The sequence below is a fragment of the Bubalus kerabau genome, chromosome 14, assembly GCF_029407905.1.
Source record: "Bubalus kerabau isolate K-KA32 ecotype Philippines breed swamp buffalo chromosome 14, PCC_UOA_SB_1v2, whole genome shotgun sequence".
In the NCBI taxonomy this organism is placed as follows: Eukaryota; Metazoa; Chordata; class Mammalia; order Artiodactyla; family Bovidae; genus Bubalus; species Bubalus kerabau.
The window spans coordinates 33,719,184-33,735,794 of NC_073637.1; the positions used below are offsets into that span (position 1 = coordinate 33,719,184).

Here is a 16,611-nt window from a genome sequence, read left to right on the forward strand (position 1 = left end):
CATATCCTTAGGAGATGAATTGCAAGTCATCTCCCAGATATTTCTCATTATCATAACCACTGAATTCTCATTATCCCCATTTATTCACAGATAACTGAAGTATTATTAAGTGCCAGATGGTGTTCTAGGTGCTAGGGATTTGGCAATGAATAAGATAGGCTCTGCCCTCGGCACTGGTATAAGAAGAGAGACAATTACCACATGGACAAATTAAGTTTAGGTGCTATAAAAAGGCTGCACATGTGAGGGTGAGACTAAATGTTTGGAAGATATATTTTATGTTTTATAATAACACACAGGACCATGCACGCATGTGTGCTAAATCGCTCCAGTTGTGTTTGACTCTGTGCTACCCTATGGGCTGTAGCCCACCAGGCTCCTCTGTCCATGGGATTCTCCAGGCAAGAATACTGGAGTGGGTTGCCGTGCCCTTCTTCAGGGGATCTTCCTGACCCAGGGATCGAATCCATGTCTCTTACGTCTCTTGCATTGGCAGCTGGGTTCTTTACCACTAGCACCACCTGGGAAGGACCATAGTCTATAAACAATAGATGTTCTGTTCTTTTTTTTTTTTTTAATATAAAACAAAATCATATTTTAATGAGAGAAAAGTTAATTAAAGCTCTGTCAAAATATCATATTTTCACCTGACAAATGCCAAAATATAACAAGTTTGATAATACACTAAATATAAAGAGTAAAGAAAGAGGTGCTCTTACATATTGCTGTGAGTATGCTATATCCAATCTCAAGGCAATTTTAGAATACTCCTTAAAATAAAAATAAAAATCACATGCCCTTTGACCTAACAAGTACACATGTAGGAATTTATCTTATGTATACATATTCAAAAGCAGAGATGTTACTTTGCCAACAAAGGTCCGTCTAGTCAAGGCTATGGTTTTTCCAGTAGTCATGTATGGATGCAAGAGTTGAACTGTGAAGAAAGCTGAGCGCCGAAGAATTGATGCTTTTGAACTGTGGTGTCGGAGAAGACTCTTGAGAGTCCCTTGGACTGCAAGGAGATCCAACCAGTCCATTCTAAAGGAGATCAGGCCTGGGTGTTCTTTGGAAGGAATGATGCTAAAGCTGAAACTCCAGTACTTTGGCCACCTCATGCGAAGAGTTGACTCATTGGAAAAGACTCTGATGCTGGGAGGGATGGGGGGCAGGAGGAGAAGGGGACGACAGAGGATGAGATGGCTGGATGGCATCACTGACTTGATGGATGCGAGTCTGAGTGAACTCCGAGAGTTGGTGATGGACAGGGAGGCCTGGCGTGCTGTGATTCATGGGGTCACAAAGAGTCAGACATGACTGAGCAACTGAACTGAACTGAACACATGTTTGGGGCTTACTTGGTGGCTCAGACAGTAAGAATCTGCCTGCAATGTGGGAGACCAAGATGTTCTGTTCTTAACCATTTATTCCCTTTTCATTTTTGAAACTTAAGACAGTAGAAAATGTTATATGTATATAATGGATATTTATACAAGATGCTAGGGTTAACAGTTTGTTAGCTTTTGCATTTGTCCTACTGGATAAAATGGTATTTTAAGAGAATATGAATTGCTGAATACACTGAGTGGGAATACTTTGAAAATTTTATTATTACATTATAAAATGGATACTTGTGTGGGCTTGGTAGTGGTGGAGAAGCAGATTTTACAAATTTAGTACATCACTGACATTTGTAAGGCATATTTTCTAAGACTAGGGGAGTCTTCAAAATCACAAACTGCACTAGGTCACTTTCCCATAAAACATAGTGAAATATAACTGAAATATTTCACTATCTTGTATCATTAATGGTTTTCCATAAATAATTTTTAGGGTTATTTTCTGGCTTAGAACCTCCTTTCCTTAGACTTTTTCACTTTTATTACCTGTACTAGTAGTTTGTTTTCTTTTAGGAGTCTTTAAAAAAAAACAAAACACTAAGAAGTCAAACTGAAAAAGAAAACCATGAAAGTCATTACATTCTTGACAATATAAAGATATCAGAACGTATTAAGATGTTAGCCCATGAAGCTGACCCACTCTTGGGATAAGAACATATTCAATATACTAGCCTCATAGGGCTTATGGCTTAAATGAAGCCTCCAGAAAATGAGAAACCACTATGAGTCACCAACCATTAGTCACTGAAAAGCACTGAAACAGCGAATGTTACATCTACAAATGCTAAAGGTCTTGGGTGTCTAAATCACAGATCCATAGCAGGAGGGCATCTCTTTATTGCTATAGCTTATGTGAGATCATTTTGAAGGAGAACAAAAGTCATGTAGAATATTCCATGCTGAATATCACATGAGAAACTGTTTTGGAACACCATACATTGAATTTTTAGCGTTTTGTCATATATCAGCTCCTATGGTTGGTTCCTAATTTGTCATAAATTCATAAACACTCTGAATCTCAAGTTCTTTCTCTTTAATGAGGGTTGGTAATTCCAGTCTCCAAGGGCAGAGGTGAAGATAATCTGAGCCAGGGTTTTGAGAGGCCTTCATAAACATAAAAGCAACCCACAAAATTATGGTGTTATTTTCAGGTATCACTTGCTTCACATTCCCAGTTTTGTTCCTTGAGCAGAATAAAAACACTGGCTAGCTCAAATGGATACTGCATAACGGGTTTAACTTACTTCTTTTACAAACCACTGACAGAAGGCAGGGCCAATCCATTCTCTTGCATGAATGCCACAGTCCATCCAGACAGCTCTTTTGTAAGCTCGTGATCTTCTGCCCAGCTGAAAACAAGAGTATTCATAGTTACCAAAGCAAGCTTTTATTTTTGGATTCACTGACCTGCATAATTTAATATGGTTTCACCATAATACTTCACTAGAGTTGGGTTCATTAGGTAACCCATAAAAAAGACAAAGAGAGTGCCTATCGATTTCAGAAGTCCAGGCTTGTTTATGCAGAAACTGTAAATTTATTGCCTTAATTACAAATCAAAGAAGTGGAAAATACATAAGGAAAAGGCAGTTGGTTAAATAGGTGTGCTTCTCCATTTTAGGGCTTCCCAGGTGGTGCCAGTGGTGAAGAACCTGCTTGCCAAAGCAAGAGATGTGAGAGATGCAGGTTCGATCCCTGGGTCGGGAAGATCCCCTGGAGGAGGGAATGGCAATCCATTCCAGTACTCTTGCTTGGAGAATCCCAAGGACAGTGGAGCCTGGAGGTCCCCAGTCCATAGGGTTGCAAAGAGTTGGACATGACTGAAGCGACTTAGCACGCACACATTCCATTTTAATATAGTATGTGGCGGTTAAGTAAGAAGCTGAATTTTCCCCTTCCTTTTCCTTGTCCTTGCCCTCTTTTTCTCAACCCCCCTCCCCAGGCAAGGTAACAGAAATATTCCCAAGCAATATCTATTAAAGAAATAGCTATGTCTTGTAGGAAGACAAAGTCAAATTTTATTACAGTACATAAAGGAAACACAAAACAATTTGATTTGTAGAATCAAGCAATAAACTTTTCTTTATAATCTTGTTATATAAATTTCATCTATAACATGGTTTCTTACCCACTAATTAGTAGGTGGCTTTTGACATTGATGGGAGATCTAGTTTTCACTCATTCATTAATTCACTCAACTTATACTAACACTTCAAGAAATCCTTTTAAATATCAGACACGGTGCTTGGCCTTGGAGATTCTGAGATAAGAAAATGAGGAATTTATATGGTAGTGGAGAGGGCAGAGATACCAGCAATTCATCACTATAATGTGAATATGCAGGAGTTACTTTGGGGACATTGGGTGCTATGTGTCATTTGCCTGTGGAACAAACAAGGGCTTCTCAGAAGAGAAAGACTTTGAGTAGGAGAGTAAGACTTGAAGCTGGCTTGGCAGACAAGTGAAAGAAGACATCTACCTCAAGCTTGGAAGAGAAGCTGAGCACACCATGTTTGAACCACTGCTTCTAAGGTCTGAGGAAAGAAGGGAGATGAAGCTGACACAGAGGCAAGAGACAGATGACATTCCTGGATATGACATACAGATAAGGCTTCATCCTGTATTCTATGGGAGGGGTGTGGGTGTGTGTGTATAGTTAGGTTAGAGGATGAGAGGATGGGGACTCATGAGGAAGTTCAGTCCTGAAGCCATGATTGTAATAGTCCAGGGAGAATAGATCCAGAAACAAGCCTAGGTCAACAGCAGTGAGGACAAGAGGAGAGGTTGTGATAAATCCAGAAGATAGAAGAAAAAAAAAAATTTGTCAGTTCTTCATGTTAGATTTGAAGTGGTTAGAATAAGGAAGAGGAATTTGGGGTGGTTCATGTTTCCTGATCTGGAGCACAGTGGTGTCATCGTGAGTCTGAGGTGCTTTGGTGAATGTTGAGATGAGGATGCCCAGCTCTAGAGAGCAGAGTCCACTGAACAGGTAAGTCTGGAATGATCACTGAAACCATGTGGTGGATGTGCTTCTGAGACAGCAGGTAGACAGAGAGCACATCTGGGGAGAGAACCCTGGGGTCACCAGCACGTATAGAAAGGACAAGGGAAGAGGATGCTATGAGATGGGAAGTCATGCAGAAGTTCTAGAGTCGTTGTCGGGGCAAAGGTCAGGGAGTCCAGGGTCTGAATGGTTGGTGAGGAAGTAAGAGACAGTGATGTAGGAAAATCTTTTAAGATGTTTGGCTGAGAAGGAATGGAGAGCTACAGGTGAGTAGCTGGAAGAGAATGCAGGCTCAAGGGCTGGGAGTGATGTACACCTTCTGACACATTTGTATAGTTTTGCATGTGTTCATTGTAAGCAGCACCAACCCACAAATAATTTTGAAGGTCATTATTTTTGAAGTTCATCAGTCACTCTGAATAAGTTAGAAATAGTATTCTTTGGAATACTCAAATGGCAAAAATTAAATATGGCTCAAAAACTTAAGGGAAAAAATATTTTTTCTTAAATTACTGGGAAAAAAGTGAAAGTGTTAGTCACTCAATCATGTCTGACACCTTACAACCCCATGGACTGACAGCCCACCAGGTTCCTCTGTCTGTGGGATTATCCAGCCTGGATACTGGAATGAGTTGCCATTCCCTTCTCCAGGGTATCATTGGCACCCAGGGATCAAACCCGGGTCTCTTGTTTGTAGGCAGATTCTTTACTATCTAAGCCACCAGTCTTAAATTACCAGATGATGTTAAATACGAGACACTATGAAATACCATTTTGCTTCTTTTCCTTATAAGTCAAAGCTGAAAAAGATGAATAGTAAATATTCAGTTGCTAATTTTTATTTTTTTTACCTTTAAAACATAAAGAGATCTTCCCTCATATGATTTTCCAATAGAGAACATGTGAATGAGACCTGAATGTGTTTTATTCAAATGATGCATCCAATTTTGAATCTAAAAGCAAATAAATTAAAAACCATATTAGACTCACACAATTATGGAGCTTTTAATAAACAAAAGGTAACAAAAAGACAATAGGTCTTGGAACTCAAAAAGCATGTATGTAGTATAAAATTTAATGAAAAACCAATTTTGTAGTCTTAATTTTCTTCAGGATACTAAAAATTACACTTTGTTTTCTGCTCTCATATTTAGCTGCTTTGTCTTCATATTGTTCCCTTTTTAAAGCATACCTTTCTACTACTATTTGTCATTAACATCTTAATGGCAAAATTTTACAGAAAGTTAATCAATGTATTCTGGATTCTTTTTTAAAAATAAAAATTTATTTCTTTCATCTCCAAGTGTTTAAGAGGAAAAGAAAGAAATAAGCTTCAGAAAAACCATCCCAACTATTCGAAGGTGTTTAAGTCCTATATATTGTAATTTACCACTGAACAGAAGATGCTAAGAAAAAGGCATTATCTTTTGCATTTAAGATTTAGTCTACCCAGCCACACATCAGAGGGCATACCATGAATAATTTCCCCAGTGATAGCAATATGCTGACACTGATCCATTCACACACATTTATCTGGCATCAGGAAAAGGTATATTTGAGGTAGATAAATAAGGTATTTAGAAAGATGGGTAACATTTCTGACTTAAAAGCCCAATAGAGGAGGAAGGAAGTCACAAAAAAAAGTGTCCCACTGTTTCAAGATGTGTAAGAGTCTAAAAAAAATATTTGGAAAGTACTCATATTTTCCTTTTTTTCGCTGTTTAGTCTAATGAGCACATGTACACACATATATTTACATATATGTATGTAAGACTGAGCAACTCAACACACACACATGTATATGTACTTATCTATATTAATATATTTTAAAATTTTGACCTTTTTCTAGTGCATGTTAATAGCACTTTAATGTGTCAGGTTATCTAAATCCTTTCCATTGCTGCTAACTCCAAGCTTCTCCAAAGTATATTAAAAACATAAAATATGTGGACGTAATTTTGAAAGTCATTATCAAGAGAACCAAACATATTCTTAAGAATATAACAGGATCTCATTACTTCTATGACTGGCATTCCTTTGCTCAATTCAGAATTCAGGGGAAGAATGAAAAAATGTATGTACTCATTCATTTATTCATTCTGTCAACGACCCTCTATTTGGAAGTCTCTGCTTGACACTGGAGATACAATGGTGAACAAGAAAGCAATGGCCAGCCCCCAGGGCCCTTGCAGCTTATTAGGAGAGGAAGGCATTAATCAAGTACTTAGTCATAATTAAAAATTATGTTAGGTATCACATCCATGTACCATGGGTGCAGGTAATACGCTGGGGCTGGAACAGGGAGTTCTGGCCCATCTGGGAGAGTAGAACCAGCTCTCTTCTTGCACAAACTGAGATTTGAAGAATAACTAGTTGTTGCCCAGATGTACAGTAGCAGCAGTGGGATGGGTCCCTATGTTTTCCAGATAAAATAAGTAACAGCAAGCTAACAGGCTCTGAGGAGCCACACATGCCATTTGGCTTTGGGGGACTCAAATTTGCAGAGGGTATGGGGCCAACATCAAAATTGACTCCACTGCTCAGCCAAACCATTGCCCTCAAACTCTGGCTAGCTCTACATTCCATGGATTTCCAGTTAGGGTGTTTATTACTGTTATTACAGTTGGCCCTCCATATCTTTGGATGCTGAACTGGTGGATTCTGAGGGCTGACTGTACCATGCTATGGTACACGAGGACTTGAGTATCCACAATTCTGGAATCCACAGGGAGTCCTGCACCCAATGTCCTTTGGATACCAAGGGCTGACTATATAGCAGCATTACCACATTCTTCCATTGCACTTCTCCTGGCCATTGTAGGGGTGGGTTGGGTAAAGCACGTGAAATTAAAATTATTTTGCTACTTCTCATATATACTTCTCAGACAAAATGCTTAATGGAAGAGAACTGAGGTGCCTGGACATTGTAAGAGCTTAAATATTCTTCACATAACTTCTGCCTGTGTCCCTATGCTTCTCCCCAGTCCTGAGACCTGAATGATAAAGAGGCACTTGGAAAAAAGCCACAAAAAGTCCTTTGATTACATACTTCTTCTAAGGAGTGATAAACTTCATAATTATATCCAGAGAGGGATCTTCGACTTCTCCAGGCTGGCAAACTACTTCCCTTTTCCAGTACTTTCTGAAGATCTTCTATGAGGATCCTGGATTTAAAATGATAGACATGATTACAATTAAATGGAGAAAATATAAAAATGAGTCAAAAGAAAACCAGGACTGACATTTCTAAAAATACCAAATGTGGGGAAGATGTTCTTTTTCAGAAAATAACAATTCTTAGATAAATGGTATAATGAATATTAAATGTAAAATTACAGAACAGATGTTCCCAAGTAATAATGATACTAATAATAACCACCATTGATGGAATAGCTACAAGAATGGAATGATGGGAACACTTACATTTACTGGGCACCTACCAGGTGGGAGGCACTGTGCCGTGTATTTTACTGGGTTGGCCAAAAGGTTTGTTCGTGTTTTTCCATAACATCATACAGAAAAACCTGAATGAACCTTTGGCCATCGCAATACATACATCAACTGAGTTAATAAAACCTACCTCATATGGTTATTTCCACTTTGCAAATGGGGAGACCAAGCCTCAAAAGGGTTAAGAACTTGCCAATTGTCATTCCGCTAGTGATGCAAAGCCAGAATTTGAACTTGGAATGTGAACTCAAAACAGACTCAATCTAGTGCAACATTTTGAGAAATGAAGCAAGACAAGCTCCTTCACTCCCTTGCTGCAGCCTCCTTTTCAGCTATTTCTATCTGTTTCTGTTTCTGTGCCTTTTGTCACTGAAAGACTTTCCTTATGTCATTACCTAGCACACTTGACCCAGAGCTCAGAAAAGGGAAAGAAGAAGCTGCCAGCTTCAAGAGGAAACAGAAGAAACAACCATAGTCAGAAAAAGCTACTTTTACTGCCTGACAGTATCAAGGATGCCAAGAGAAGACAAGTTCAGGTAAGCAAAGTGAATGCACTTGGGAACTGAAGGCTGTGGCCAGGGTCGGGGATTCCAGGGTCACTGAAATGTGTGGAATAGCTCCAGCTGCAGTCATTGATATCCTCGATGAGATGTCCAAGCTAAATATGACTAGTTCCCCCAGTGCTCGCTCACCTCCACCAGTTAGAGCACCATGAAGTAACAAGGTGCTCATTTATTTACTTAAAGATGTTAAAGAGCCTCTCACTGATTTTCCTGGGCTGGACAGGTAGCTAAAAAAAAAAGAAAACCAAAAACTTTGCTTTCTTATTTTATATTCCAAAGAACTTGTTGCTTGGTGGTTTCAGGGCTATTAAAGCAACATATAATGGCATCTTTAAATGACTTTCAAAGCTGACCCATGAAAGCCACTTTATTCAAGAAATTCAAGACAATTTTTTGCTCCACAAAAGAAGTAGATTTACTTAGGGTCATGCTGGGTGTAGGACATTCCTTTTGATTTACTCATTTGTTATTTACTGAGGACCCACTGAGGACAAAGCATTTAATCGGGAATTTATCATCAGCTTACTGTCCTTTTGGTTTCAATGTTTGACTTTAGAAACGTCAAAAATCAAGGTAAGGTGGCATGGCACAGAGTTGGTAAACTTGTTTGGTAGCTGTTTGCTGGGGCTCAAAATATGAGTGGAGTTTAAATTGTCAGTCTGAACATGATCTGTATTAGTTCTTTCTTTCTTCCCTCAAGGAAACAAGTTATAGATGAAAGTAGCTTTGTATGGGTAAATAATTTTCCAGTATTGCCAGTGTGGCTGTAAAGATCCAAATGAACATCTTTGTCAATGTCATCTTCTTGTGTTGTGAGCGAATCTGGGGTGGTCAAGAAAAATGCAAGTTTGATTAGAGCTGAGATGGTTATAAACTATCAACAAATTCCAGTTACTGCAGGCAGTCTTCAGCTATGATTCCCTTACCAGTACCATCTATCCATTTCTCCTGGATACTTCTATCTCTTTCAGGAAACTAAGCGGGGGACGTGGGGGGTGGGTAGTAAATAGATTTGTCAAAGCCAGCAAACTACAGAAGAATCTCTGTGAAGTTTCAATTTAAAAACATAAGACACACAAACACACAAAAGTTTTCAAAGGTATAAAGACCTTTACAGAATGTTTACAAAACGAAGCTCTAGTGTACTGTTTTTGTATTATTTCCAAAGTGGGCAGACTTTTTAAACATAAACAAGCACAGATAATTTGTTTCCCCTTAAGGCAAGAGTGGGCTTCCCAGGTGGCTCAGTGGTAAAGAACCTACCTACCCATGCAGGATATGCAAGAGATGCCAGTTCAATCCCTGGGTCTGGAAGGTCCCCTGGAGAACGAAATGGCAACCCACTCCAGTATTCTTGCCTGGAGAATCCCGTGGACAGAGGACCCTGGTGGGCTACAGTTCATGGGATTGCAAAGATCAGACACGACTGAAGCGATTAAGCAGGCACAAGGTCATTCTTCATATTCATCATCAGAAAATTTCTGAAGTTCTGATGCTGGTCCATCTGTTTGTTTGGCACTGTACCCCTTCAAAAGCTAATATTTTCCCAGGAGTTTCAGTATGAAAAATCATGCTTCTGAATGAATTCTTTATCATTATCAGTCGATAAATGACTTAACATATTGCTAATAATATAATGAAATCCCCATTCAGAGAATAATCAGAATAGTTCTAATTGATAATTGCTCCTATACAAGATTTACTGTAATATTTTCTAACTAGTGTTGTAACCAAAGTAAGAAAATTATGAAGTTTTTCAGTTTGAGGTTGTGGAATCAATCTAGTTGAGTATTAACTTCTTTGATGAATCAACACTTAAGCTCTCAGTCTTGTTTTAAAATTTCCTGGTGCCCTCAATTGAGCTGGTCTTTGGAGCTCTGCTGTCTATCCATTCATTTAGGCCAGTGATTCTCAAGATAGGCTGCTTTAAAAATCACCCACGAGCTGTAAAAAAATGTGCCGCACTGAGCCCTACTTACACAAGAATCTCTGTGTAAAGGTATCAGGCCTTTATGAAAAGATCACAAGGTGATTTTAATACATAGTTGAGCTCAAATTTAGGCTAACAATCTGGAAACCAGTAATTTAGGCTAATTAATCTGGAAACTGACTGTTCTCAGTCTTCTCAGTTTCCACATTAAATAAAAATGGAAGAAAGCATTAGAATATGACTGGTCCGTGCATCCTCTTTGCTCCTGAGTGTCTGTGCTGGGTGTGGTCAACAGCATCTATTGTAGCTATGGTTCTGGGTACGAATTTGTGAACCCTGCCAAGACAGGAAGTTAAGAATAGGGCAGAGGCCATCTCTTGCTGGTGTGACCATGTTGAGGTGGCAGAAACATGACTGTTTAGAGGTTGTCAGGTGTCTGGACTCAGAACTCTGGGGTCCAGTCACCAGCTTCTTGACTTGAGAGGCAATTAATGGTCACAAGAGTGGGAGCAGTTGTAGCCTGGGAACAGCTTCCTGACCACCATGCTGTCACACCAGGTCTGGCCCCATTTTTCTTGTCAAAGTGGCCAACTGGAAACCAGCAGATTGACGAGAGGCCCATGAAATGGGGTCCAAATGGCTTTAAAAAAAAAAAAAAAAAAACCAGCTGTAGTTTCTTAGTTTCCTTATGGCTGATTACTCTTTCTACTCTAATCACGTGTGTGCTCAGTTGTGTCTGATTCTTTGTGACCCCATGGACTGTAGCCCTCCAGGGTCCTCTGTTCATGGAATACTCCAGGCAAGAATACTGGAGTGGATTGCCATTTCCTTCTGCAGGGGATCTTCCTGACCTAGGGATCGAACCCACGTCTCTTGCATCCTTGCATTGGCAGGCAGATTCTTTACCACTGTGCCACCTGGGAAGCCTCAATGTGTAGAATATACTTCCTTAAAAAGTCAATGAACATGCCAAAGTGTACTGTTTCAAGCTTTTTTAATATGATTATGTTTTCATTGAGTTGTTTTCCTTTTGAAATAGTCAAAGATTTTTTTTCTAGATCTATTAAGAACTATATACAAGTAATATTATCACTTAGTACAAAATCACCTTCCCAAAGCTTCTAGGGTGGACAAGGGAGTGAGTGTATGTCAAACTTTGAAATTCCATTACCATTTTTTTTAACAGGTATTCAATTTAAAAAATTATTGAAATTTTTTTGTGGCAAAAGGAATCATTTCCTAGGTCATATTGTTAAGAGGGGTTGATCACCCAGGGGCCAGACACATGAGGCCACATTATCTCTGCTGTAAAGATGAGTATATCTATACATTATGTATAGTTGTACAGAGTAAATTATAATCTTTGGAAAATATCCCAGGCTACAATAATATAACTCAATTAGAATGATCTATACCTACCAGCCCTGGGGAATTTAATTGACCTATGTATTATTATCTTCATGCCAACAAAATGAATAATTCTAAATGATTGCTCTCCAGGAGGAGACCATTGGTTTAAAACTCTCATTTTTTAAAACTCTATTCTCTGTGGTATAAAGGGTGATATTTTATTCTATAGCAGTTCCACATGACCTATGTTGAATGGAAATAGAGACTTGTTAAAATAGCTGGTATATTCTTTTCTTCCAAACAATAATTAATGAGGCATTTGAGTTTTTTATTGAGGACCTACAGGAATAAGCTCTTCCCTGCTAGGCATTCAGAGAATCAAAGCCTGCCTTCAGAGCTACAGCAGCGACTAAAATGTGTTCAGTGTGAACAATGGTTTTGTGCATAGCTGTGACTCTGCCCTGTTATGGAGGCACAGCTAAAATACCTTTCTGCAAAAAGCCCATCAGTACTTTCATAAAGCTGCGCTATCGCTCTGAGAGCCAAATATCTCTGGGGCCAGGGAAGGATGTTACTGCCCCATTGAACCCTCTGTCTCAGGCTTTCACAGAGACTAGAGCTCTCTCCCTTGACTGAGAGAGCCTTGAACCCTTCCTGGGCCTCACTGGGGATCTCTGTGCCAGTTCTGGCAGTAAAAACACTAGCTTAAAAGTTGGAGTACTTGAGAGGTTGCATGTGCTCAGTCGTGTCTGGCTCTCTGCAACCTCATGGACTGTAGCTGGCCGGGCTCCTCTCCATGGGATTTTCCAGGCAAGAATACTGGAGTGGGTTGCCATTTCCTTCTCCAGGTGATCTTCCTGACCCAGAGATGGAACCTGCATCTTTTGTGTCTCCTGCACTGGCAGGCAGGTTCTTTACCACTAGCAGCACCTGCTTAGTCATTTACAATTGTGGCCAAAATCACAGGGTTCCAAACTAAGAGTAAGTCACTCCTTCCCATCTCACTCATTCACTAGCCTGCATTTCTCCCCCCAGATTTTGCATTTTCTCTCCATCTCTTCCCCCCATCCTTTGCTTTTGTGCTCTCTGGAATTCTCTTTGATCGTAAATAAAATTCCTACATTCTCCAGTCTCTTTAGAGAACTCCCTCTTCTCATATTCTTGCACCAGCAGAAACTGTGGACTCTTTCAAGGACACAGACTCTTTGGTGACTTTCTCTTCTACTTTGTCAGCATCCTCCTGGGTACCATTGGTACCGCTCCATTAACCTTCTAACTTCCAGGAAAAGCTCATCCTCCCTTCAGCATTGTGCCATTCCTGGTTGCTTACCTCTAACTCCTGGCTCCTCCCTGCTACTTCCTGTCTGAGAAACACATTCTCTTTCCCCACCTCTAATCTTGCCATCAGCCAAGGAAATTCAAGATTGCTGAGATGGCTTTATGGTGATTAACCTCACTCTCTCTTGACTGCATCAACCTCAATGATCTCCATTCCACTTCAGCCATCTCCTTCATTGCTACCCCTGTAATCCTGCCACCAGCCACAAGTATTCTACTCCAGAACTCTTAATGTCTAGCAGCCTACACTTTATCAAAATGTGTTTCCTTCCAACTTGTTGCCCTCAGTCACACTAAACCTGTTTTCACTGTAAATATCTTAATGCCCTGATTCTTCCATTCTGTCCCATCATTTAAAAAAATTTTTTTTTAAATTGGAATATAGTTGCTTTACAAAGTTGTTGGTTTCTGCTGTACAGCAAAGTGAATCAGTTAAACATACATCCACTTTTTAGATTATTTTCCCATATAGGTCATTACAGAGTATTGAATAGAGTGCCCTGTGCTATACAGTTAGATATTAAACAACACCAACAAAGGACCTAAGTCATGTCCAACACTTTTTTGACCCCATGGGCTTTTTTGACTCCAGGCTTCTCTGTCCATGAGACTTCCCAGGCAAGAATACTGGAGTGGGTTGCCATTTCCTTTTCCATGGGATCTTCCTGACCCAGTGATTGAACCTGCATCCCCTGCATTGGTAGGCGGATTCTTTACCACTGAGTCATCAGGGAAGCCCCACAGTAGGTCCTAGTTTATTTAGTTAATTAGTCAGCTAGTTTATTTATAGTACTGTGTATATGTCATTCGCTATGGAGAACAGTATGGAGGATCCTTAAAAAACTAACAGAGTTACCATATGTCCAGCAATCCCATACCTGGGCATATATCTGAAGAAACCATAATTCAAAAAATAACATGCACCCCAGTGTTCCATCATTCTTCCTAGATCCTCCTCTAATCTAGACTCTCCAGATTAGACCCCACAGATGAATACTTGAGCTAGCATCTCACTGGAAACCTTAACTTCCTTATTGCCTTGAGCTTTTTGTGGTTCTAACCAACAAACGTCAACTCTGTATCAGTGCTACAATCTTTCTTCTCTGCAACAACCACTTTTATTGGTTCCTACCCCTATTTCTTTATTCTAAGTGATAAATTTTGCTTCTCAGTTCATCCAGAAAACTGGGCTATTAGTTATGATCTCTTGCCCTGCTTCCCTGGTGACTCAAATGGAAAGAATCCACCTGCCATGCACAAGTCCTGGGTTCGGTCCTTGAGTGAGGAAGATCCTCTGAAGAAGGAAATGATTACCCCTGCAGTATTCTCACCTGGAGGGCTCTGTGGACGGAGGAGCCAGGTTAGCTACCGTCCATGGGTCACACGAGTCAGACAGGACGGAGCCACTAGCGCGACGACGACGGCTGCTCTCTCTTTAACCTCTTGACTCTCTTCTCCACAATCTTAACTAGACCCACATTTACCTCTTTGGTCTTATAGGATAAAGTACTTTTCCTACCGTTTAAAACTACTCCCTCACCTGTGCATTCTGTCTTTCATCATCAATTGCCTCCTTCCCTGCTGGTCACAGCACTTTCAGGCCCCCTGCCCACCCTCCAAATCTCAGGCAGTCACTGAATAAGCATCTTCCTCACCTCTGCCCTCTCCCTATTGTAACTTCTAAGAGTCACAGAATAGTCTGCTCTGCTGCTGTGTTCTCACCTCCTGTTCACTGCTCTGTCTTCTGCTCCTGACACTCTAATCCTACCATTAGGGTTACCAGTGAAACTTCCATTGCCAAATTTGAAGGTAACTGATCAGTCCTTTTCTTGCAGGAGATCACTGTGGCACTGGGTGCCACTGACATCCCTTATCTCAAAAGATTTTGTTTCTTATTTGATGATTGGGACTATCTTCCAGCTGTTTCACACTCACTGCTTAACTAATACTGTAAAAAAAAACTCAAAGTATTCAAATCTATCCACTTGGTCACCAAAGACAGAAGACTTGGAATCACCCAAGAGTTCTTCCTCTTCCATCTACATCCCAACAAATGCAGAGTCCAGGTGGTTTTGCTTCTGAAATATTTTTTGGAATTCTCTTTTGATCCCGCCACTCTGGTCCTGACTCACAGTCCTCATTCTCTCACTTGGATTGCTGCTGTGGTCTCCTCCTACCCCACTACCCAGTTACATGTGGCTCCCTTGCTCACATCCTACGATTGTGCAGCATCACCCATAAGATAAGGTCTGAGTTCCTAACTCTGAACAGCAGCTTCCCACAACCTGGCCCCTCGCCCTACCTCGCAGGCACCTTTTCTTCCTACTCCCTGACCTGCACCAGTTCCCTGCACACTCACTGTGTTGCTTCTCGCCTTTGCTTGCATTTTCCTCTCTGCCTTCAAGGTCCCAAGTCTCTTCCTTTGTCCAACTGATGCAGCTCCTGCAGAGTCTGGCTTTTGTCTGCCCGAATCCACCCTCTAGGCATGGATAAACTAGTCCCCTCTTCTCACACAGTAAAACCCTCCCATGTGTACACTGATTACTTAGGTGAATGATAGAGAAGTGTGATTGCTCCCCCTCCACCGTTACACTAAGAAAGAAGCTCATGACTGGTAAATAGAACTGTTCCACATCCATGTTGCCTTCCCCAACATGAAAAACAGAACCTGAAACACTATTGTTGGCACTTAAGACATAACCTAAATACAGTTGCCATTCAGTTCAATTGAGTATAAATGAATTAAGCAATGAAAAAGCACGCTTACTTGTACTGGATGTTGGCTTCCTGCAGGAAGGTTAACAGGGCTCGGGAGCCATTGTGGGGAACGTGGACATCGGTGACCATTCCCTGTGATATCTGGGAGACACCTCCGGGCTGCCACAGGTCCACCTGTAGTGCAGGAACCAACCTATAATTCACAGTCAATGTCGGTGGGGAAAGATCCGTGTCACAGTGTCAAACACATCGTCTTGTTGGCTTACAGCAATACCAAAGCCATTTTAGAATTAGACTCAAGGCTTTCATTATCAGGGTCAATCTCTCAGTTGATTCTGAATTTAGTGTTCAAATGATATCACATCCATGTAGAATCTGATCATAGTTTACAAGTAATAAATACCAATCTATTAGTCATAAGATAAAAATGAGATAAACTAGTTTTAAGTATGACTTTGATACTGTTTAAAATTATTTACTGCACTAATATTTGTAGAATAGCAAGAAAGAGGAATACATAGATGACCCTTCATCCTACTATAAAGCAGATTGTGGTCCCTTGACAACATTCGGTATCTTTAAATGGAGCGCTCTCCTAATGCCTCCTCCCATGATGCAAGCTTGTTCACCGATTCATATTCAGCTTTCACATGCCAATAGAAACATCCCTTTCTCAGGGGCGGTGTGGGGGGTACTTGTCAGCCAGGGCAGGGCTCCTTGTCACAGTTCTTAGAGAATCTCGTGTGTCTTTCATCATGTGTGTCTCTTCCCAGAATGTAAGCTCCATGAGGGCAACGGATTTGTCCGCTTAGTTACCAACCCATTCCAAGTGCCTGGCATGGTGTCTTGTGCATCTTA

At 40.5% G+C, this 16,611-nt stretch overlaps 2 protein-coding genes across 4 annotated transcripts in view; one reads left to right on the forward strand and one right to left on the reverse strand.

The window, feature by feature from the left end:
• PREX2 (phosphatidylinositol-3,4,5-trisphosphate dependent Rac exchange factor 2) overlaps positions 1-16,611 on the forward strand; it is a 787,616-nt gene that overhangs the window by 99,660 nt on the left and 671,345 nt on the right. For all 3 annotated transcript variants that reach the window (XR_008702179.1, XR_008702181.1, XR_008702180.1), the window contains exon 3: positions 8,254-8,390. The gene's annotated coding sequence lies outside the window, so the exon portion shown is untranslated. The remainder of the gene's footprint in view (positions 1-8,253; positions 8,391-16,611) is intronic.
• The window catches only part of CPA6 (carboxypeptidase A6), a 309,103-nt gene that overhangs the window by 76,926 nt on the left and 215,566 nt on the right, over positions 1-16,611 (reverse strand). The window contains exons 4-7 of the mRNA XM_055546193.1: positions 15,803-15,927; positions 7,454-7,568; positions 5,256-5,357; positions 2,645-2,749 (exon numbers count right to left, since the gene is read on the reverse strand). Of these exons, the coding sequence (XP_055402168.1) occupies positions 2,645-2,749; positions 5,256-5,357; positions 7,454-7,568; positions 15,803-15,927 (447 nt within the window). The remainder of the gene's footprint in view (positions 1-2,644; positions 2,750-5,255; positions 5,358-7,453; positions 7,569-15,802; positions 15,928-16,611) is intronic.